At 45.9% G+C, this 24,541-nt stretch overlaps 1 protein-coding gene across 2 annotated transcripts in view; it reads right to left on the minus strand.

Moving 5' to 3' along the window:
* DHRS11 (dehydrogenase/reductase 11) overlaps nucleotides 1-24,541 on the minus strand; it is a 41,608-nt gene that overhangs the window by 16,319 nt on the left and 748 nt on the right. For both annotated transcript variants that reach the window (XM_060693234.2, XM_087889796.1), the window contains exon 2: nucleotides 1,099-1,308. In XM_060693234.2, the coding sequence (XP_060549217.1) occupies nucleotides 1,099-1,308 (210 nt within the window). The remainder of the gene's footprint in view (nucleotides 1-1,098; nucleotides 1,309-24,541) is intronic.

Genomic DNA, 24,541 nt, shown 5'->3' on the forward strand with positions numbered 1-24,541 from the left:
GTACAAAAAAAGAGGTTGAGGTTGAGATGGAGGAGAAGGAGGAGAAAGTACAAGGAGGAGGTTGAGGTTGAGATGGAGGAGAAGAAGGAGAAAGTACAAAAAAGAGGTTGAGGTTGAGATGGAGGAGAAAGAGGAGAAAGTACGAGGAGGAGGTTGAGGTTGAGATGGAGGAGAAGGAGGAGAAAGTACAAGGAGGAGGTTGAGGTTGAGATGGAGGAGAAGGAGGAGAACGTACAAGGAGGAGGTTGAGGTTGAGATGGAGGAGAAGGAGGAGAAAGTACAAAAAAGAGGTTGAGGTTGAGATGAAGAAGGAGAAGAACAAGAACAATGAGAAAGAAGAGGACAATTATATGGAAAAAGAGGAGGAGGTGGTTGGGTAGAGCAGCAGAAGAAAAATAATGACGAAGAGAAAGAAGAAACAAGAAAAGAGCCTTGGTAGTACTAGGGTTTAAGGCACCCTGTTATTAAGCTGCTTAAGACCAGCTGCCTGCAATTACTGCAGGGTTCGAATCTCGCCAAGGCTCAAGGTTGACTCAGCCTTCCATCCTTTCTAAGGTAGGTAAAATGAGGACCCAGTTTGTGGGGGCAATAAGCTGACTTTGTATAAATATACAAAAGGATGAAGGCTATTGCTGAGCACATTGTAAGCCGCCCTGAGTCTTCGGAGAAGGGCGGCATATAAATCAAATTAAAAAAAAAAAAAAAAAAAAAAAAAAAAAGAAACGATATGAAAGAAGTTGGTGGTCGAGGTAGAACAGAAGGAAGAGGGGCAGAAGAGTGAGGAGGAAGAGAAAGAAGAGGAAAATGACATGAAAGAGGAAGAGGAGATGGTGGTTGAGATAGAACAGAAGAAGGAACAGGAAATAAATCAATTATGTTGGCGCTGTCAATCGCTTGGATGGGCTGAGAAATCCAAAACTACAGAGCCACATACAAATACAAATTTGACTGTAGAAGATGTCAAGGAGCACACCAGCTCATGTGGAGGAACTTTAGCTTTCTTGACGTGCTGAACATTTTGGCAGCACGCCAAACACCCTCTGCGGATGGGTCAAGAAGGTTCCCTGGAGATTCCTTTCCTCCCCCCCACCAACTCACATCTATCATGGTTCTCCAACCCTCGGTCTTTCCAGACAGCAGAGGTTCTGGCCGTGCCAAGCCAGCATTGTTGATGCAGACATCAACCCCTTGATGGAGAGTCTTGATGGCGGAGAACATGGAGAGAATCTCTTCTTCCACCGAGAGGTCACACTTATATGGGATGAGGACGCCCGGATACCCAGCACTCTCGCACTCGGCTGCCAACTTCTGAAAGGGGAACAAGAAAAGAGAGTGTTCTCACTCGGCCTTCACAGACACAAGAAACAGACTCCCTGCAAAGAAAAATCACTATTTACTGATAACTCAGCGTTGCCCGGGTTTTTATGTATCCCAATCCTTACAGACTTTTAAAAGTATACATACAATATACACATTATATTGTAAAATCATACACAAAATCACTATAAGTCTTTGGGCCCCACCCTCTGTCCATCTGGCTGCCCATGCCCACCGGTAACCACCATCCGGTGGCAGGTGGCATTGAGGCTCCGCATGGTTGGCCACCAGGGTAACCACCTGGGCCAACACCCATCTGGTGGCAACAGTCCTCGTTGCTGTCCGGAATGACCCAGCGGGTAGCGCATGGCCACTGCAGAGGGCCACTGGGACTGATCAGCTGGGCAGTGCAGCCCCTATATTCATCCCAAAGGGTGTTAAGGCCGTATTACCCCCACAGTATTTGTTTCTAGAGAGTAAGTCATCTGTGTACCAAGTTTGGTTGAAATTGCTCGAGGCGTTCCAGAGTTATGCTGGAACACACACACAGCCGTTTATATATATTAACTGCCTTCATCAATAGAAAGTCCAAGCAAAAGTCCTGCAAGGAGTTAACTGAAAGAATAGTCCTTATCAGCTCATTATGATAAATGCAAGGCTGTGAGCTCCCAGCCAGGAGGCTGCCAATTAAGTCAGTTCAAACAGAGAAATAGACAAACTTCAATTCTGGCAAGGCAGGAAACACACAAGGAGCAAACTTTCCAGAAATGCGACTGGTTGTCTGCGACAACCAAACCATTCCACTTTCCTCCTATTTATTCCCCAGGCAGTCAGTGTCCACGTTTGTTTTACTTTCCAAGCTGGCTCATTGTCAGAGGTGGTATTCAGCCGGTTCGGACTGGTTCACCCTAACCGGTAGCGGAAATCACGGGTGGGCCCGCCCACACCCACGCCCACGCCCACATACCCCAGCTCTATGCCATCCTATTTAGGCACGATTTTGAGGCTGGGCACATGCATGGAAGGCGCACCGCGAGCAAAGTACATGTGCAGAAGGCTGGGCGCATGTGTGGAAGGCAGGTGTGCGTGCAAACCAGGCGCACGTGCGCACAAAGTGAGCATGTGTGCAGGGGCGAACCGGTAGTAACATAATGTGAAACCCACCGCTCCTCATTGTCCTCCATTATTCACCTCTCCTATCTGCTCTGTGCATACATAGATCTGGAACAGGCCCCAGCTGTTCCTCCTCCTCACTCATCTCTTGACTCCAAAGGCAGCTGCCTCTCTGGCTGGGAAATACCGGATAGCCTGGCTCTATCTCTGCATCCGACACTGAGCATCCATCAGCGCCTTCCCCAGGCTCCGGAACCTGCCCAAGTTCTTCCCCAAACTCCTCATCTGCTGGCAGCTGGCAGGCCACAACAGATAGAGACTGAGAGGGAATAACTGGAATTCATTCACATTTTCACGTTCCATGAAAACAAAAGTTTCAAAGTGGAGATAGGGGTGAAGCTGTGGTTACGGGGAAATCTGTTTGGTAGATATTTTGAAGGCGGTGATGGATCTGTAGGGGAGTTTGTGTACATCAGGATTAAATCTACGCCACTGCTTTAGACGACTCAATGCCAAAATTAGCATGAAGTCAAGAAGACAAGGTCTTACCTAACCACAGAAAGCATAAAATTATAACTTCCAGGAACCTTGGTAGTACAGTGGTCTAAGGCACCCTGTTATTAAGCTGGTTATTAAGACCAGCTGCCTGCAATTACTGCAGGTTCGAATCTCGCCAAGGCTCAAGGTTGACTCAGCCTTCCATCCTTTCTAAGGTAGGTGAAATGAGGACCCAGTTTGTGGGGGCAATAAGCTGACTTTGTATAAATATACAAAAGGATGAAGGCTATTGCTTAACGCATTGTAAGCCGCCCTGAGTCTCTGGAGAAGGGCGGCATATAAATCAAATTTAAAAAACCAAAAAAAACCCCAATGCCATTGCTATCTTTCCATCAAGAGAGCCTAGGTTTGTAATTTTTTTTTTACTTTTATTTTTTATAAATTGCTCAGGCTGGCAAACATATTCAACACACCTTCCTTCTCCTTTTGTTTTCCCCATAACAACAACCCTGTGAGGTAGGTTGGAAAGAGAGAGAGAGAGAGAGAGAGAGAGAGAGGGAGGGAGGGAGGGAGGGAGAGAGAGAGAGAGAGAGAGAGAGAGAGAGAGAGAGAGAGAGAGAGACTGGCCCAAAGTCACCCAGCTGGCTTTCACAGGACTAGAATTCATAGTCTCCTGGTGATTGGACTCAAAGTCACCCAGCTGGCTTTCGTGCCTAAGGCGGGACTACAACTCACAGTCTCCTCGTGATTGGCCCAGCTGACTTTCATGGTTAAGGTGGGACTAGAACTCTCAGTCTCCTCATGATTGGGCTCAAAGTCACCCAGCTGGCTTTCATGCCTAAGGCGGGACTAGAACTCACAATCTCCTGGTGATTGGCCCAGCTGACTTTCATGGCTAAGGTGGGACTAGAACTCTCAGTCTCCTCATGATTGGGCTCAAAGTCACCCAGCTGGCTTTCAGGCCTAAGGTGGGACTACAATTCTCAGTCTCCTCGTGATTGGCCCAAAGTCACCCAGCTGGCTTTCAGGCCTAAGGCGGGACTAGAACTCTCAGTCTCCTCATGATTGGGCTCAAAGTCACCCAGCTGGCTTTCATGCCTAAGGCGGGACTAGAACTCACAATCTCCTGGTGATTGGCCCAGCTGACTTTCATGGCTAAGGTGGGACTAGAACTCTCTGTCTCCTCATGATTGGGCTCAGTCACCCAGCTGGCTTTCATGCCTAAGGCGGGACTAGAACTCACAGTCTCCTGGTTTCTAAGCCAACACCTTCACCACTACACCTCACCGGTTCTATGCATATTATGCCTTTTTCTAGAAGTTGTTAGCCAGAAGAAGTGTTATCAGATTTCTGATTTAAGCACCCTAACTATATCCACCCTAAAATTGTTGGGGGAAATTTCAAGGTTGAGGCCTGTCTCCCGTGAACTGTAGGGAACGAAAAATAATTTGGAAATTATTTGAGATGAAATCGAAGCGAAGGAATGCCGAAAGGAGCATTTTAGACTTTATAGGGGACTGACTGTGGTATTATGAAAACAAACAAAAAAACCCAGAACTGAAAGAAGCTGTGTCCAAAGAAAAACAAACAAGGAAAGGAAGTTATAAATGCTGTGAGTTTGTTGAAAATACAGTGAGGCTGCAGATGTGAACGAGGTAGCTGGAGAAATACTAAAATATGGATACGGTTTGCATATAGAGTATAGAACAGAAAGGGACCTTGGAGGTCTTCTAGTCCAACCCTCTACTTATGTCAGGAGATCCTATACCAGTGATGGCAAAGCTGTGGCACGCGTGCCGAAGGTGGCACGCAGAGCCATATCAGTGGGCACACGAGTGTTGCCCTAGCTCAGCTACGGCCTTTCGGGCCTTCCGGGCCCACTGGAAGGCTATTTCCGGCCTCTGGAGGGCATTTTCGCCCTCCCCAGGCTCCTAGAAAGGCTCTGGAGGCTGGGGAGAGGGAAGAATGGGCCTTCCAGTCCCACCGGAAGTCGGCAAACAGGCCATTTCCGGCCACCGGAGGGCCTCCGGGGGGATGGGGAAGGCTATTTTCACCCTCCCCAGGCTCCAAGTAAGCCTCTGGAGCCTGGGGAGGGCGAAAAACGGGCCTACTGGGCCCACCGTGCCATCGCGTGCCAAAAGCGGGGGGAGTGCAGGGGTGTCACGCGTGCCTGCGTAGGGGGAGCGGGGTGCACTGAATTATGGGTGTGGGCACATGTGAGTGCGACCCCCCCTGCACTCCCCCGCTTTTGGCACACGATGGCAAAAAGGTTAGCTATCACTGTCCTATACCATTTCATTGTCCAGTCTCTGTCCCAAAGCTGCTTTTTCAGGCGGAAACTGGACTTTCTTGTTTTTTCTTTGAAGAGATTTCACTTCTCATCCAAGAAGCTTCTTCAGCTCTGACTGGATGGTGGGGAATGGAAGGGTTTATATTCCTTGCAGACAGCTGGTCATTTGCATCCTTTTAGAGGGTCGTTGAGGCCACTTGGAGGCTTATCTGTGTCCTCAGGAACCATTTGCACCACTCAGGTGAGCCTGAGGACCCAGATAAACCCCCAAGTGGCCTCCACGACCCTCTAAAACAGAGGTCTTCAAACTTGGCAGCCTTAAGACTTGTGGACTTCAACTCCCAGAAATGTCCCCTTAATTATTTGAGATCCTTGTGACTAAATATAAAAGGATTGTTTATGGCGGTAGCAGGGGTGTGTTGCCCGAAGTCTTAAATGTACATGTGGTTTTTAATCAGACAATGCCATGTTGTTGGCTGGCCCAAAGATCTACAATGAATGATAGATGCTATGATGCAACGAAGAGGAAGAATCGTAAAACGAACGTAGCAAAGTCCAAGGCAGTTGGTGTTTTGCAGGAAGAATGGCGTGAATGACTGCAAATTATACACAAATTGCAAAAAAAAAATAATAAAAAATACTCAAGATAAAGTAAGTCAATAAATAAGCAAGTAAGTGCAAGGATCGGTTGCCATTTTTTTCAGCGCTGTCATAACTTTGAACAGTCACTAAACAAATGGTCATAAGTTGAGGATTACCTGTGAAAGGAATTCTTTTGGTGGTAGAGCAGACAGATTCAGGAAAGAGATTTAAGCAGAAGATAGAGAACCATCACGCAGACATGGGACGGTTGCAAGAGTCTTGGATTAAGGAGGGGTTGGGCTAAATGACCTCTAGATCCTGCCAGCATTTTGGCCACAGATCCAATCAGACGCAAGCAGAATTGACTTTGACAACTGTACGGAAATCCAAGTCTTTTTCCCCCACTAATAAATGCATCCAGTTTTGGTTGCTGTGATGTAAAAAAGATGTGGAGACTCTAGAAAGAGTGCAGAGATGAGCAACAAAGATGATTAAGGGACTGGGGGCTTAAAACATATAAAGAACGGTTGCTGGAATTGGTTATGTGAATGAAAAGAAGGATGAGGGGAGACATGATAGCAGCCTTCCAATATCTCAGGGGCTGCCACAAAGAAGAGGGAGTCAAGCTATTCTCCAAAGCACCTGAAGGCAGGAGAAGAAGCAACAGATGGAAACTAATCAAGGAGAGAAGCAACCTAGAACTAAGGAGAAATTTCCTGACAGTTAGAACAATTAACCAGTGGAACAACTTGCCTCCAGAAGTTGTGAATCCTCCAACACTGGAAGTTTTTAAGAAAAGACTAGACAGCCCCTTGTCTGAGATGGTTTAGGGCAGGGGTCAGCAACCTGCGGCTCTGGAGCCACATGTGGCTCTTTCACCCCTCTGCTGTGGCTCCGTCACTCAAAATATGCGCCACAACCGCTAATGTGCGACACCCGCTGGCGTGCGATTTATTGAGCTTTTCAATCCCTGGTAGGCCAACCATGGATAAATCCAAGAAAAGAAAAGTTTCAGAAGAAAACAAAACGTTTAATTCAACTACTTATGCTAGTTTTGTGGCCGCTAAAGAAATAGTCAGGCATGGAAAGGGTTTTGTGGTTCCCGGTGTTTTCTTTTCTGTGGGAAACGGGTCCAGATGGCTCTTTGAATGTTTAAGGTTGCAGTATAGGGTTTCCTGCCTGAGCAGGGGGTTGGCCTAGAAGACCTCTAAGGTCCCTTCCAACTGCTATTCTATTCTATTCTGTTCTGTTCTGTTCTGTTCTGTTCTGTATTCTCTATTCTCTATTCTCTATTCTCTATTCTCTATTCTCTATTCCTTATTCTATTCTATTCTATTCTATTCTATTCTATTCTATTCTATTCTATTCTATTCTATTCCATTCCATTCCATTCCATTCCATTCCATTCCATTCCATTCTATTCTATTCTTACTCTACCCTACCCTACCCTAAATCACAGAATAAGTTGTAGTGCACACAACAGTACAGGTACCCCTCAATTTACAATCATTCGTTTAGTGACGGTTCAAAGTTAAAATGTGATTTATAAGCTTTTTCACACAAACATTGCAACATCTCTGTGGTCACACAATCAAAATTTGGATGCTTGTAATTATGGCGGTCGCAGAGTCCCAGGATCGTGCCATCCCCTTTTGCGACCACCCGACAAGCAAAGTCAATCGGGAAACCAGATTCACCTAACAACCGTGCTGCGAACTTAACAACTGCAGTGATTCACTTAACAACGGTGGCAAGAAAGGATGTAAAATGAGGCAAAACTCACTTAACAACGGTCTAGCTAAACTTTTGGGCTCACTTGTGGCCGCAAGTCAAGGACTTATCTGTATTTCTTCCTCAGATATACTTGCACCCTAGAACCGTGATGGCGAACCTGTGGCAGGCAGAGCCGTATCTGTGGGCACGCGAGCGTTGCCGTAGCTCAGCTCCAGCGCGCATTCACGTGCCGGCCACCTGATTTTCCAGCCTTCCGGGTCCACCGGACATTGGGAAACGGGCTGTTTCTGGCCTCCGGAGGGCCTCCGGGGTGGTGGGGAAGGCCGTTTTCGCCCTCCCCAGGCTCGTAGAAAGCCTCTGGAGCCTGGGGAGGGCAAAAAATGGGCCTACCAGGCCCACAGTACCATCATGTGCCAAAAGTGGGGGAAGCATGGGGGTAGTCGCGTGCGCATGCACAGGGGGGTGGGGCACATTGAATTATGGGTGTGGGCACGTATGCGCAACCCTCCCCGCACTCCCCCCACTTTTGGCGTGCAACAGCAAAAAGGTTAGCCATCACTGCCCTAGAATTTCCAAATACAAAGATCTGCCCCACTTTAACCCCTCGTTCTCTGGGAAAGCGTTACCAGGATGGGTAACCAGGTTCAACTTCCTGCCAGGCCTTCCCTCTGCATCGAATTCTTATAAGAACCACCACAATTATTCAGACTGCAAATTCCTGGTAGAGGCTATAAACGGCACCTTTGATCCATCCCTATCATGGATGCACCCATTACTTGTGTGCAGGGGTGAAATGTAAAATCTGTTACTACTGGTTCTGTGCGCGCGGCTTGGTGGGGGGGGGGTAATGTGACTGGGTGGGCGTGGCCAACTTTTTTTTTTTTTTAAACTTTTCAAAGCATTTTTTCTAATGCTTTGAAAAGCCTCTCTGCCGATCAGGAACTCAGCTGGGATCGTCAGAGACTTTTCAAAGCATTTTTTTTTACCACCTCTTCGGCCAAGAGGTTGCAGAAAAAAATGCTTTGAAAAGCCTCTGATGATCCCAGCTGAGCCGCGGGATCATCAGAGGCTTTTTTTTTTTTACTTTTAAAAGCATTTTTTCGTCGGAAAAGGTTGTAGAAAAAATGCTTTTTTAAAAAAAAAAATTTGATTTATATGCCGCCCTTCTCCAGAGACAATGCTCTAAGCAATAGCCTTCATACTTTTGTATATTTATACAAAGTCAGCTTATTGCCCCCACAAACTGGGTCCTCAATTTACCTACCTTAGAAATGATGGAAGGCTGAGTCAACCTTGAGCATTGGCGAGATTCGAACCTGCAGTAATTGCAGGCAGCTGTTCTTAATAACAGGGTGCTTTTAGACCACTGTACTACCAAGGCTCTTTGAAAAGTAAAAAAAAAAAAAGCCTCTGATGATCGTGCAGCTCAGCTGGGCATGGTGTGGGGTGGGGGCCACAGGGATTTTTGCTACCGGTTCTCTGAATCACCCGCCATCGCTACCGGATCGGACGATCCGGTCCGAACCGGGAGCATTTCAACCCTGCTTGTGTGTCTTGTAACACAGATAGCTGTCTTACAGGTAGTCCTCAATTTACGACAATGAAATCCAAAATTTCTGTTGTTAAGCGAGGCAGCTGTTAAGTGAGTTTTGCCCAGGGGTAGGATTCAAAATTTTTAATAACCAGTTCTCTGCCTGGTTGCTAGGTGGGCGTGGCCATGGTGGGCATAGCCTACTTGGCCCTCCTGCGCCATGGTGGCGGGGGGGGGGGGGCGTTTTTGCCCTCCCCAGGCTCCAGAGGCTTTCCTTGAGCCTCTGGGAGGGCAAAAACAGCCTCCCCCGGGCCCTGGAGGTCCTCCGGAGGCCCGTTTCCAGATTTCCAGAACTTCTGGGAGGGTTGTTTTCGCCCTCCCAGAGCCTCCACGCAGGCCCTGCATTTACCTGGCATCCAAAACGGGCTGCATGGAGACTCCTGGGAGGGGAGGGGCTGGGCCAGCCAGTCCTTGCACCTACCGGTTTGGCAAACCAGGTGTAAAATTAGCATCTGTTTCGCCCGAACCGGCTGAATCCCACCCCTGGTTTTGCCCCATTTCATGACCTTTCTTGCCATAGTTCTTAAGTGAATCACTGCAGTCGTGAAGTTAGTAACCCGGTTGTTAAGTGAATCTGGCTTCCTCCATCGACTTCGCTTGTCAGAAGGTCGCAAAAGGGAATCCTATGACCCCCACCCCCCCCACCTCCGGGACACTGCAACCGTCATAAATATGAGTCAGTTGCCAAGTGTCTGAATTTTGATCATGTGACTGTGGGGATGCTGCCCACGGTCATGTGATAAATGGTGACAAGTCACATTTTTCAGTGATGTTGTCGCTTCGGTCACTATATGAATGGTTGTAAGTTGAGGACTACCTGTATAAAGCCAAAATGGAGTTTTGTGTAAAGTATCTCAGGATATTCTGAAGCTCTTTGTGGGGAAAAAAAAAGAAAAGGAGGAAGACAAAATTCTCGTGTGGTGTTTGGCCACACTTCCTTCCTTCTTTCCCAGCCCTCCTGTTACCAGGAAGCCATGAATCACTGTTTGTATTTTTAATCCACCATTCTCATCCCATATTGCCAAGATTCCCATAAATGCATTCCTGTGTCTTATTCTAAGAGTCTCGGCTGACAAGGAAGATTTTAAAGTGACAGATAAATTCAGCCTTTCAGAATTCACCGTCAATCGTAAAGGAATTTATAAATAAATTTATGAAGCTATAAAGAAATTACTAACTAGACCATTTTGAAAAGGTACTTTTTCCAAAAGACAACTGGACTTTATTTTTTTTTCTTTTGAAAACATTTCACTTCTCATCCAAGAAGCTTCCTCAGTTCTAACTAACTGGTGGGGAATGCTCAGTTAGAACTGAAGAAGCTTCTTGGATGAGAAGCGAAATGACTTAAAGGAAAAATAAAGTCCAGTTGCCTATTGAAAAAGAACTTTTGGGACTAGGCCAGAAAGTGGGAGACTGGGAGTTGTAGTTCTGCCTTATCCAACATGGCTGGCTCAGGAATTCTGGGAGTTGAAGTCCACAGGTCGTAAAGTTGCCATAGTTGAAATGCCTCTCCTGAGGCATTGCAACTCAACATTTCAATTGTTACAATCCATGAAAGTCAATATAATTTCTTTTTTTAACCCTTTTTCTACAAACTGGCAGAGCCATCCAGCCCTGGGCTAATCCAATCAATCGTAACTATTTTACATGTCTTGCAAAAATCACAAGCCATGCTCCCTCTCGATGGAACTTCCAGCTTCAGGTAAAGTATACCTTTTAATCCCAGATGCTGAGAAGCACCATTTCCTTGCCTCATTCATAACACTGAAAAGATATCTTGATTTCTTGACTTTTTCCTTCAAGGGAGCCTGGTGGCTCAGCAGACTAAAAGCACTGTGGTTAACACCAGCTGTCTGCAATTATTGTAAGTTCGAATCTCACCAGGCTCAAGGTTGACTCAGCCTTCCATCCTTTCTAAGGTAGGTAAATTGAGGACCCAGTTTGTGGGGGCAATAAGCTGACTTTGTATAAATATACAAAAGTATGAAGGCTATTGCTTAACGCACTGTAAGCCGCCCTGAGTCTCCGGAGAAGGGCGGCATATAAATCAATTTTTTTTTTAAAAAAAGGGACTTCATATAGAAGAATGCACGATGCTCTCAGGTGACTTCCTTTCCCCTTCACAACAACACTGTGAGGTAGGACATTGTAAACCCTAGCATGATTGAGCCCAAGGACAGTCAGAGAGCTGACAATATTAAGAACCTTCTTCATCTGAATCTCCTTGCTCCCAAATCCTGTATCACATGGTCCAAAATGAAAATGGCTCTCGCAGATCGATGCACCTTTGGCCTGCCAGCTTGGGAAAAGAGAATTCTTTGCTAGGAATTCTCTAGGCCCCCCTTGGCAACCTATGGAGAATCTTGCCACCCAGCAGGAGAGTTTATTAATAAATGACTTAATGTTGACAATTTTTCCTTAACAGCCTGGTTAAATTAACAGCAACATAACCACTTAACACTTCAATGCCAGTAGCAAAATGGTACCAGTTGTTATTTGCAAATCCAGAGGGAAAATTATTGTTCTCCTGGGTATGCAAGCCTCATTGGGGGCGGGAATGGGGGGGGGGAGAGGAGGAGGAGGAGGAGGAGGAGGAGGAGGAGGAGGAGGAGGAGGAGGAGGAGGAGGAGGAGGAGGAGGAGGACAAAGATGGAAGATGAAAGGAAAGAATGGGGAAGGGATGAAAAGGGGGAAGGGAAAGAGGAAGGAGAAGGGACTGAGAAGGAAGAACAAGGAAGAACAAGGAAGGAAGAAGAGAAGGAGAAGAGACGGAGAAAGAAGAAAAGGGGAAGGAATGGAGAAAGAAGAAGAGAAGGACTAGAGAAGGAAGAAAAGGGAAAGACAAGGAAGAAGACAAGGAGAGCAGATGAAGAAAGAAAAGGGAAAGGGGAACAAATGAAGAAGGAAGAAGAGAAAGAAGGAATAGAAAAAGAGAAGGGAAAGAGGAAGGAGAAGGGATGGAGAAGAAAGAAAGAAGAGAAGGAGAAAAAATAGAGAAGAAAGAAAAGGGGAAGGGGAACAAATGTAGACGGAAGATGAGAAAGAGAAGGGATAGAAAAAGAAGGGAAAGAGAAGGAAGAAGGAATAGAGAAGAAAGAAAGAAGAAGGAATAGAGAAAAAAGAAAAGGGGAAGGGGAACAAATATAGAAGAAAGAAGAGAAAGAAAGGATAGAAAAAGAGAAGGGAAAGAAGGAAGAAGAGAAGGAGAAGGAATAAAGAAGAAAGAAAAGGGGAAGGGGAACACATGTAGAAGGAAGATGAGAAAGAGAAGGGATAGAAAAAGAGAAGGGAAAGAGGAAGGAGAAGTGATGGAGAAGAAAGAAAAAAGGAGGAGGAGGAGAAGGAAAAGGGGGTTGGCGAAGGAAGAAAATAAAGAGAAACAGAAAAAGAAAGAGAAATCTAAGGGGATAGGCAAGGAAGGAGAAAGATAGGAGAAGGGACACATTTTACCTGCCTTCTAATAAGGGAGGCGTCTCACCTTATCCAGTTTTTCCTACAGCTCACCTGGATAAAGCCAAAAGATTTCGGATACCCTTTGTTTCTCAACAACCAAAGAAATTTCCCTTTGCCAACCTGAACTGAAACACCCTCCACGACCTCCCCCAGAACAGTACAGGTAGTCCTCGACTTACGACCAACGGTGGGTTTCACATTATGTTACTACCGGTTTGCCGTGCGTGGGCACCAGAGATGGGTTTCAGCAGGTTCTGACCAGTTCTGGAGAACAGGTAGCGGAAATTTTGAGTAGTTCGGAGAACCGGTAGTAAAAATTCTGACTGACCCCTCCTCCATCTATTCTCTGCCTCCCAAGTCCCAGCTGATCAGGAGGGAATGGGGATTTTGCAGTATCCTTCCCCTGGAGTGGGGTGGGAATGGAGATTTTACAGTATCCTTCCCCTGCCATGCCCACCAAGCTACGCCCACCAAGCCATGCCACGCCCACCAAGCCACACCTACAGAACCGGGAGTAAAAAATTTTGAATGGTGCGCACGTTTGCTTCGTGCACACGTGGGCATGCTTGCTTCATGCATGTGTCCCCCTGGTGCGCACGCACGCCTGCCTTCCACACATGCTTGTGCTTTGTTCGCGCGTGTTCCTTCTGCACATGCGCCTGGCCTAGTGGTGGGTTTCAAAAAAATTTACTACTGGTTCTGTGGCTTGGTGGGCGTGGCAGGGGAAGGTTACTGCAAAATCTCCATTTCCTCCCGATCAGCTGGATTTGGGAGGCAGAGAATAGATGGGGGCAGGGCCAGTCAGAATTTTTACTACCGGTTCTCCAAACTACTCAAAATTTCCGCTACCGGTTCTCCAGAACTGGTCAGAACCTGCTGAAATCCCCACCTCTGGCCTGGCCTCAAAACCATGCCTAAATAGGATGGCATAGAGCCAAGATGGGGGGGGCAGGCCCACCCACTATTTCCGCTACCGGTTCCGGTGAACCGGTCCGAACCGGCTGAATACCACCTCTCCTTACGACCATAATTGAACCCAAAATGTATGTTGCTAAGCAAGACAGTTGTAAAGTGAGGTTCGCTCCGTTGTCCAACCTTTCTTGCCACACTTGTTAAGCGAATCCCTATCGTCTTGTTAAGCTAGTGACATGGTTGTTAAGTGAATCTGGGCTTCCCCATTGACTTAGCTCGTCAGAAGGGCACAAAGGGGATCACATGGCCCCTGGGACACTGCGACCGTCATAACTGTGAATCAGTTGCCAAGCATCTGAATCAGAGGTGGGTTTCAGCAGGTTCTGACCAGTTCTGGAGAACCGGTAGTGGAAATTTTGAGTAGTTCGGAGAACCGGCAAATACCACCTCTGACTGGCCCCGCCCCCATCTATTCTCTGCCTCCCGAGTCCCAGCTGATCGGGAGGAAATGGGGATTTTGCAGTAACCTTCTCCTGGATTGGGGAGGGAATGGAGATTTTACATTATCTTTCCCCTGCCACACCCACCAAGCCATACCACACCCACCAAGCCACACCCACCAGGCCATGCCACACCCACCAAGCCACACCCACAGAAAATTTTTTGAAACCCACCACTGATCATGTGACCATGAGGATGCTGCAACGGTCATATGAAAAACGGGTCATCATAAGCCACTATTTTCAGTGCCTTGTAACTTCAAACGGTCACTAAACAAACCGTTGTTAAGTCTGAAAAAAGTGACAGTTTTTCACACTTACGACCATGATCACGTAATCAAAATGCAATCACTTAGCAACTGTCTCATATTTATGACGGTTGCAGTGTCCCAGAGGGTTACGTTATCCCCTTTTGCGATCTTCTGACAAGCAAAATAAAATGGGGAAGCCAGATTCACTTAACAACCGGGTTACTAACTTATCAACTGCAGTGATTCACTTAACAGCCGTGTTACTTAATTAAGTGTAGTGATTCAGCCGTGGCAAGGAAGCTCACAAAGTGGGACAAAATTCACTTAACAAATATACCCGCTTAGCAACTGGAATTTGGGCCTCCATTGTGGTCGTAAGTCGAGGACTACCTGTAAAACTTTTTGGGGTGCCATCTCTTCAGAGAGAGAAGCCTAGAGCTGTATTCCCTCCAAAAAAGAGAACCATCAAGGAGGAAGAAAGAAAGGGTGCCAGGAGGAAAACAAAACGTGATTTAATTTACATTTGACATGGAAAGGAAATGAACGCAAGGCGGCTAATTACCCGTATATCTAATACTTCTCTGGTATTAAAATGAGAATTCAGTGGCAGCCGGCGGTGAATTACGGCCTTCGGTTCTCTGAACTGCCTCAGGCGCAGTGTGTTTTATTATATTGTGGATTTCATTTTCCGCAGCTTTTGTTTTTTAATTGCATACATCGCTCTGAGTCGTGTATCGAGGGAAGGATTGAATAATTGAATAAACAAGCAAACAAATATCCAAGCAACCCCTGAGGCTGGAGCCAAGCTTTCTGGGGACCACATTAAGGCCTAAAATAAAAGGGCCTTCCTACATTTTCTAGGATTTCTTCCTTACTCAAAATAGCATCGATTAAAGAATATTTGATTAATATCATCAAATGTGGAGAAGCTCCAAAATTTCTTTTAAAAAAAAACTTTGAGAAGAAATACACTTAGTCCTCAACTTATGACCGCAATTGAGTCCAAAATTTCTGTTGTTAAGTGAGACATTTGTTGAGCTTTGCCCCATTTTATGACCTTTCTTGCCTCAGTTGTTAAGTGAATCACTGCAGTAGATAAGTTAGTAACCCGGTTGTTAAGTGAATCTGGTTTCCCCATTGACTTGTTGGTCAGAAGGTCGCAAAAGGGGATCGATCACATGGCCGCCGGGACACTGTGACCATCATAACTGTGAATCAATTGATCTTGGGAATCCCTTGGTATGCCCAATTGGGAGCTCCTTTCGTTTCCTCATGAAATTGCCCATCGAAGTGGTACTTATTTATCTACTTGCAGTCACCTGCTGTTGGACGACAGGAGCTGGAGCATGCGATGGGAGCTCACTTCATCCTGCGCCAGCAACGGGTCTTGAACACGAGCCTGCTGATTGTCAGCCCAGCCTCCTAACTATATGAGCCACTGAGCTGCTAGAGATTTGCATGGCAAATTAACAACCATGGGAAAAAAATAATAAAATTGGGCGTGACTTACTTAACATCCACCTTGCTTAGCAACAGAAAATCTGGTTCCAGTTGTGGTCGTAAGGTGAGGACTACCTTTATTTTATTTTATTATTTGATTGAATTTTATTTATTTTTAAATTTATAAGGCCACCCATCTTAAGCAACCCTTGGAGGCTCACAACAACAATAAAATCAATCACCATAAAACAATAAAACAAATTTAGCAATTGAACCACTTTGGAAAATCGATCCAATTGGATTCCGATTCTCAAATTCAACAGCTGAATCTGTTTCCATTCAGATTTCTGTATCTAAAAAGGAACTGAAGCTGTGTGAAATGTAAAATTTGTTACTACCGATTCTGTGGGCGTGGCTTGGTGGGGGGTGGGAGGTAATATGACTGAGTGGGCGTGGCCAACTTTTTTTTTTTACTTTTAAAACCATTTTTTTGCTTTTAAAGCCTCTGACAATCCCAGCTGACTTGCCTGATTGGAAGAAACTTTTTTTTAAAAAGCCTCTGACGATCCCAGCTGATTTGCCTGATCAGCAGAGGCTTTTTTTCCTTTTAAAAACATTTTTTCTATAACCTCTTCGGCCGAAAAGGTTGTAGAAAAAATGCTTTTAAAAGCCTCTGATGATCCCAGCTGACCCACGCGATCATCAGAGGCTTTTTTTTTTACTTTTAAAAGCATTTTTTCAGCCAAAGAGGTTGTACAAAAAAATGCTTTTAAAAATTAAAAAAAAAAGCCTCTGATGATTGCACGCTCAACTGGGCAATGAGGGGGGAGGGCAGGGATTTTTGCTTCCGGTTCTCCGAACCGCCCTCCTCCATCGCTACTGGATCGGGTGATCTGGTCCGAACCAGGAACATTTCAACCCTGAGCTGAAGTATTCCAATAATTTCCATGGCATCAGGTTTGATCTGATGTTTCCTTTCGATGTTCCAGTTTTGGAAATTCAAGTTAATGGAACAGAATAACAGCATTGGAAGGGACCTTGGAGGTCTTCTAGTCCAATCCTCCTCCTCAGGCAGGAAACCCTATACCTGTGATGGCGAACCTATGGCATGCGTGCCACAGGTGGCACATGGAGCCATGTTGCCTGGCATGCCAGCTCAGCTCCATCAGCTGATTTTTGGCCCTTTTGGGCCCACCAGAAAAGGCCTGGGGGGGGAGGTCCGTTTTTCTTTCTCCCTGGCTCCAGATCTTCTCTATGCATCTGGGGAGGGCGAAAACAGCCTTCCCCACTCCCTTGGAGGCCCAAAACAGCCCATTTCTCAACTTCTGGTCTCCGAGGGGGTGGGGAAGGCTGTTTTTGCCCTCCCCAGATGCATAGAGAGGATGTGGAGCCAGGTGAGAAAGAAAAACGGGCCTACCGGGCCATGGCATGCCAGGAGTGGGGGGGAAGGGGGGTTGCGCTTGCATGCGCGTGGCAGGGCACATAGAATTATGGGTGTGGGCACACGAACGCACAAACCTCCCCCATCCCCGCCCCTTCCTAGCACACGATGGCAAAAAGGTTAGCCATCACTGCTCCATACCATTTCAGACAAACGGTTGTCCACTCGCTCCTTAAAAACTTCCAGTGTTGGAGCATTCACAGCTTCTGGAGGCAAGTCGTTCCACTGATTAGATGTGAATCAGAATCTGACCCTTCAAAATCATGTTTTTCAAATTTGGCAACTTTGAGACCTGTGGATTTCAAGTCCCAGAATTCCCCAGCCAGAATTCTGGGAACTGAAGTCCACGTGACTAAAAGTTGTCAAGCTTGAAAAACACTCTTTCAAAGGCTTACTATCTGTTATCACTTTTTTAAAGTCTCCATTTAAAAGGACATTCGGCACAAAGACAATCAGCAACTCTGCCATGAAAACATTTTAACCCCACCTTGTTAAAGTTTAAAAGCACACAAAGACGTACGTGCCCAAACATATACAGGGAGAAAAATCTTATATTGACTTCTGGCTCAAATACTCAAAGCCCACAAATCTTTTACTGGTTTGTAAACTTCTAAATACCTGATACTCCAAGTATATTTTTAGCAAAAGCAAAATCTACAATTGCCTCAAAGTTTTACATTTAGGAAGGAAACACGAAAGGTGTAAGAAGAGATTAGGCGAGACCTGACTCAAAAACAGTCACTGTGATATCACCACAATCTTAATTTCCAAAAAACACAACTCAATATTTAATTACAATTATTTACCCAAAATTCTATCAAAATGCCCATCCTGTGACCCATTACATTAAATCTTTAAATCCTAATCTCTTTTAACTAACACCTATATTTCTTAGGCTTATCACACATTATACTCTTCATTATACACAGAATCATTTCATTATTACAATATTATCATCTTCATTTTGTTATTCATATCAACAGTCACCTATTATATGGGCTGATATAATAGAGTGGTAAATGTTTAGATTAAGATATTACATAATTGTGGAAAAAAATTTTGTTTCGATTTTTATTTTGAAAGATGCAATGGTGGAGATTGGGAAAGAGCTCGATAAAGAGGAGAAAGCGATTGTGCCTATTCTTGACTGGATCAATGCTTTGTTTTTAAAAGATGTATTTTATGTTTATGTTTTAAAAAAAATAATAAATTTTAAAAAAAAACAGTCACTGTGAGAAGGACCTTGGAGTCCTAGTGGACAATCACTTAGCTAGCAGTGTGCAGCAGCAGCCAAAAAAGCTAATACAATCCTTGGTTGTATAAACAGAGGGATAGAATCAAAATCACGTGAATATTAATACCACTTAAAAAGCTTTATAAAGCCTGAGTAAGGCCACACTGCAATATTGCAACCAATTTTGGTCACCATACTACAAAAAGTATGTTGAGACTTTGGAAAAAGTTCAGAGAAGATCAACTAAGATGATCAAAGTCCTAGAGATTAAAACATATGAAGAACAGCTGCAGGATTTGGGCTTGGCCAGTCTACTCTAGATAAAAGAAGAATTAGGGGTGACATGATAGCAGTATTCCGGTATTTGAGGGGCTGCCACAAAGAAGAGGGGGTTAAAATTATTCTCCAAAGCACCAGAGGGCAGGACAAGAAACAATGGCTGGAAACGAATCAAGGAGAGAAGCAACTTGGAATTAAGGAGAAACTTCCTAACAGTGAGAGGACAATTAACCAGTGGAACAGCTTGCCACCAGAAGTTAGATGGAAACTAATCAAGGAGAGAGGCAACCTAGAAGTCAATGGCGAAGCCAGATTCACTTAACAACCGTCGCACTAACTTAACAAATGCAGTGATTCACTTATCAACTGTGGCAAGAAAAGACGTAAAATGGGGCGAAACTCACTTAACAAATGTCTCACTCAACCACAGAAATTTTGGCCTCAATTGTGGTCATAGGTCGAGATTATAATAATATTAGCCACTAAACAATGGTTAATATTAACCCCAATGCAGTGGTAGGTTTCAAAAATTTTTACTACTGGTTATGTGGGTGGCTTGTTGGGCGTAGCATGGCTCAATGAGTGTGGCTTGATGGGTGTGGCTTGTTGGGCGTGGCATGGGAAGGAAACTGTAAAATCTCCATTCCCACCCCACTCCAGGGGAAGGTTATTATAAAATCCCCATTTCCTCCCAATCAGCTGGGACTCGGGAGGCAGAGAATAGATGGGGGTGGGGCCAGTCAGAATTTTTACTACCGGTTCTCCGAACTACTCAAAATTTCCGCTACCAGTTCTCCAGAACTGGTCAGAACCTGCTGAAACCCACCTCTGCCCCAATGGCCTGAAAAAAAGCCATATTCACACCCCAGAACTACAAACTTGATTGGTTCATTTTAACTAAAGTTAAACCGGAAACCACCCCAAACTGTAAAGCAAAGGAGCGTCTGTATTTCCTCATGGAATTTGGCATCTTAAGAGTCAGTTGGATTGTAGTAACACAGATACTGCAGGAAATAAATAAATTAGATGCAAATCAAAATCGGGTTGGGATGAGATGAGAAATTGCAATTGGAAAAGGAGCCAGATCTAATCTTGTCCAATGCCCAAAACGGCACCAGAAGACAAATAAGATACAAGCCACAAGATTACAAAGGCTGATTTCATAACTTAGATCCTGGCTGCTTGAAGATGGGTGGACTTCAACTCCCAATATTCACCAGAGAGTCTGTTTTAAATTGGTTAGACTTCAGCTCCCAGAATTCTCCATCCAGCAAGGGAAGAATAACAGAGTTAATACCATTTCAGACAAATGGTTGTCCAGTGTCTTCTTTAAAACTTCCAATGTTGGAGAATTCACAACTTCTGCAGGAGAGTCGTCTTTCCATTGATCAATTGTTCTAACTGTCAGGAAATTTCTCCTTAGTTCTAGGTTGCTTCTCTCCTTGATGAGTTTCCACCCATTGCTTCTTGTCCTGCTCTCAGGTGCTTTGGAGAATAGCTTGACTCCCTCTTCTTTGTGGTAACTCCTGAGATATTGGAAGATGCTATCATGTCTCCCCTAGTTCTTCTTTTCATCAAACTAGACATACCCAGTTCCAGCAACTGTTCTTTATATGTTTTAGCCTCCAGTCCCCCAATCCTCTTTGTTGCTCTTCTCTGCACTCTTTCTAGAGTCTCCACATCTTTTTTACATCATGGCAACCAAAACTGAATGCAGGATTCCAATTGTGGCCTTACCAAAGCATTATAAAGTGGTATTAACACTTCACGTGATCTTGATTCTATCCCTCCGCTAATGCACACGGCTGGCTCATGTTAAATGATTGTCCACTAGGACTCCAAGATCCCTCTCACAGTTACTACTATTGAGCGAGGTGCCACCTATACCAATTTTTTTTTCTTGCCTAAATGTAGAACCTTACTTTTTTCACCGTTGAATTTCATTTTGTTAGATAGCGCCCAATGTTCAAGTCTGTCAAGATCCTTCTGTATCTTGAGCCTATCTTCTGGAGTGTTGGCTATTCCTGCTAGCTTGGTGTTGTCTGCAAATTTGATGAGTTCCTCATCCAAATCATTGATGAAGATGTTGAAGAGTCCTGGGCCTAAAACAGAGTCTTGGGGTACCCCATTGCGTACTTCCCTCCATGGAGATGCAGTTCCATTGAGGACTACACGTTGAGTGCGATTGGTCAGCCAGTTACGAATCCATCTGGTGGTGATGCTGCCTAACCCGTATTTTTCGATCTTGAAAGCATGCTAGCTGGGGAATTCTGGGAGTTGAAGTCCACACATCTTCAAGCAACCAGGGTTGAGAAAATAGGCCAAAAATAAAAATAAAAAATGATCTAAATCAAGAAGAGAGCACTCAAAAATGGTGATGATAATGATGGTGAAGAAGAAGAGAAGGAGAGATTTAATTGAAAGGTAAGAAGCCAATAGTCCTCTAGACTGCTCAAAAGACAACAACGCAAGACTTAAGTCAACTAAGCAAATCCAAGAAGATTCTACTTCATCTGTTCTCTTTGCAATAAATTTGGGAACAATTTTCTCTTATTTATCAGATGTAATTATCAATTATTCAACAATAGGCAGATTATCACCATCATCATCATCATGCACTGCAGATGTCTCTGCCATCTACACTGTACATCACGTTGCTTCTTGCTTGGAAAGCTTCATATCTACTGTGCCAATGGGGTTAGGTTTAACTTATTTATTGGTTAGATATTTATCTTGTCTTTATTATTTTTAAAAATGACTCAAGGCAGGAACATACCTAGTACTCCTTCCTCTTCCCATTTTCCTTACAACAACAGTCTTGGGAGGTGGGTTGGGCTGAGAGAGGATGACTGGCCTAAAGTCACCCAGCCAGTTTTTCAAGCCTAAAGCTGAATTAAAACTCACCGTCTCTTGGTGATTGGCCCAACGTCACCCAGCTGCCTTTCATGCCTGAGGTGGAACTAGAACTCACCACCTCTTGGTGATTGGCCCAACGATACCCAGCTGCCTTTCATGGCTGAGGTGGAACTAGAACTCACCACCTCTTGGTGATTGGCCCAAAGTCACCCAGCTGCCTTTCATGCCTGAGGTGGAACTAGAACTCACCATCTCTTGGTGATTGGCCCAAAGTCACCCAGCTGCCTTTCATGCCTGAGGTGGAACTAGAACTCACCATCTCTTGGTGATTGGCCCAAAGTCACCCAGCTGCCTTTCATGCCTGAGGTGGAACTAGAACCTATCTAGTGATTGGTCCCAAAGTCATCCAACTGCCTTTCATTCCTAAGGTGAGACTAGAACTTACCATCTCCTAGCCAGGCACCTTAACCACTAGATCAAACTGCCACTCCAAAACATCTGAAGGATGCCAGGGTGCCCATAAAGCAAGAAATAAAACAGAAGAGCTGGGCCTCTCCGGCAGAAAATTCTATGCTCCAAATTTCTCCCTTTTGGTTCTCTGAATTATTCCGGAGGTAGAGAAACGCTTTGCCTTGATTTCCAACAAAAGCAGACATTTGATTCAGACATTTGAAGAATTACAAGTGGGGGGGGGGACAACTTCCTAAGGTGTCACTTTGGTTTTGGCAAAGCGGTGTCACCTGCACATCCGCTGGAAAAAAAACAGTGAGTGTCATGCTTTGATCAGCAAGAATTCTTTAGAAATGGGAGGTCTTGTGGGGGGGCGGGGGGGGAGGTTGGCGACTTGTCAGCCAGGGGAGACACTCCCATATATAATCTGACAGCACAAAGGGGCGGAAATAAAGGCTTTGGAGGGTCTCTGGCACTTGAAACCCCCTCCTCACAAAAAAAAAATACCCGTCAGTCTTTTTCCTTTCCCTTCTGAAATTACTATCAAAGACAATGGCTTCTTTAAAAGTACCCTACAAAGAGTAAAAAAAAAAAAAGGGGGGGGTCATTGTTCCCCAGATTTCTAAATTCACCCTCCCTTAACAAAGGAAAAAGCGGGGCGGCCCCTTGCGAACAATGGGGCTGTTTCCTTCTATGTAACTCACCCCCCCCATTAATATGCTCCAGATTTCCCCTGACCCTGGAGAGGGGGGGGGTTTGGGTAACAAGCCACGTGCCATCTCTTGTCCCTCGCCCACCCATCCATGAGGGGAGGGGGCACCTTAGAGTTCTGCAGTCAGTAATAACCTTCTTTCTCCCCCCCCCACTTCTTGGTCCCTAAATGCACCCCAAACCTTCCCCTACTCCCCCAAGTATCTGTCCTCCTCTGAAGCTTTGTCTGCAGAAGGCAGGGCCGGATGGCTCAGAGAAAGCGAGCTCTGGGCTGGCGGGAGGGGGGGGGCATGTTGTTAAGATGGGGGGAGGGAAGGCAGAAGTCTCCCTCGAAGCCTTAGCTCAGCGCCTTCTCCTAGCGGAAAAGAGGAAGAAGAGAAGACCCCCAAAAAGAAGGATCCACCCTCTTTTTCTCTGTTGTTGGGTTTTTTTTGGTTTTGTTCTTTCTCTGTCCGTTTCACCCGCGGTCCTTCCTCTCTCCTGCCCTCCATGGCTCCGTTCATTCATTCCTTCGCTCATTCAGTCTCTGACATTCCTTTCTCCGTCAATGCTCCCGTATCTTTTCCCCCGCACATTTCCTTCCTTCCTTCCTTCCTCCTTAATGCTCCCGTATCTTTTCTCCGCAATTTCCTTCCTTCCTTCCCTCTTCCTTCCTCCCTCTTCTCTCCCGCTCCCTCTTCCTTCCTTCCTTCCGCCCTTCCTTCGCCTTACCTCTTCCTTCCTCCCTCTCCCCCTTTCTTCCTTACCTTTTCCTCCCTCTCTCCCTTCTCTTCCCCTCCCTCTCCCCCTTCCTTCCTTCCACCCTCTTCCTCCCTCCCTCCCTTCTCTTCCCCTCCTCTTCCTCTTCTTTACCTTTCCTTCCTTCCCCTTACCTCTTCCTCCCTCCCTCCCGCCTCCCCCGTTCTTCTCCCCTTTCTTCCTTACCTTTTCCTCCCTCTCTCCCTTCTCTTCCCCTCCCTCTCCCCCTTCCTTCCTTCCACCCTCTTCCTCCCTCCCTCCCTTCTCTTCCCCTCTTCTTCCTCTTCTTTACCTTTCCTTCCTTCCCCTTACCTCTTCCTCCCTCCCTCCCTCCTCTCCCCTTCTTCTCCCCTTCCTTACCTTTTCCTCCCTCTCTCCCTTCTCTTCCCCTCCCTCTCCCCCTTCCTTCCTTCCCTCTCCCCTCTGTCTTCTTTCCTTCCACCCTCTTCCTCCCTCCCTCCCTTCTCTTCCCCTCCTCTTCCTCTTCTTCTTCACCTTTCCTTCCTTCCCCTTCCCCTTACCTCTTCCTCCCTCCCTCCCTCTCCCCCTTCCTTCCTTCCTTCCTTCCTTCCCTTTCCCGTCTTCTTTCCTTCCACCCTCTTCTCCCTCCCTCCCTTCTCTTCCTCTTCTTCTTTACCCTTCCTTCCTTCCCCTTACCTCTTCCTCCCTCCCTCTTCTCCCCTCCCTCTCCCTCTTCCTTCCTTCCCTCTCCCCTGTCTTCTTTCCTTCCACCTTCTTTCCTCCCTCCCTCCCTCCCTTCTCTTCCTCTCCTTCCTTCCTTCCTTCCTTCTCTTTCTCTTCTTCTTTATCCTCCTTCCTTCCCTCCCTCCCTCCCTTCCCTCTCCCTCTTCTTTCCTTCCTCCTTCTTCTTTCCTCCCTCCCTCCCTCCCTTCTCTTCCTCTCCTTCCTTCCTTCCTTCTCTTTCTCTTCTTCTTTATCCTCCTTCCTTCCCTCCCTCCCTCCCTTCCCTCTCCCCCTTCCTTCCTTCCCTCTCCCTCTTCTTTCCTTCCACCTTCTTCTTTCCTCCCTCCCTCCCTTCCTTCTCTTCCTTTCCTTCCTTCCTTCTCTTTCTCTTCTTCTTTATCCTCCTTCCTTCCTTCCTTTCCTCCCTCCCTCTCCCCCTTCCTTCCTTCTCTCTCCCCTGTCTTCTT

This window comes from Pantherophis guttatus, chromosome 1 (genome assembly GCF_059756535.1).
Source record: "Pantherophis guttatus breed Tessera chromosome 1, ASM5975653v1, whole genome shotgun sequence".
NCBI lineage: Eukaryota > Metazoa > Chordata > Lepidosauria > Squamata > Colubridae > Pantherophis > Pantherophis guttatus.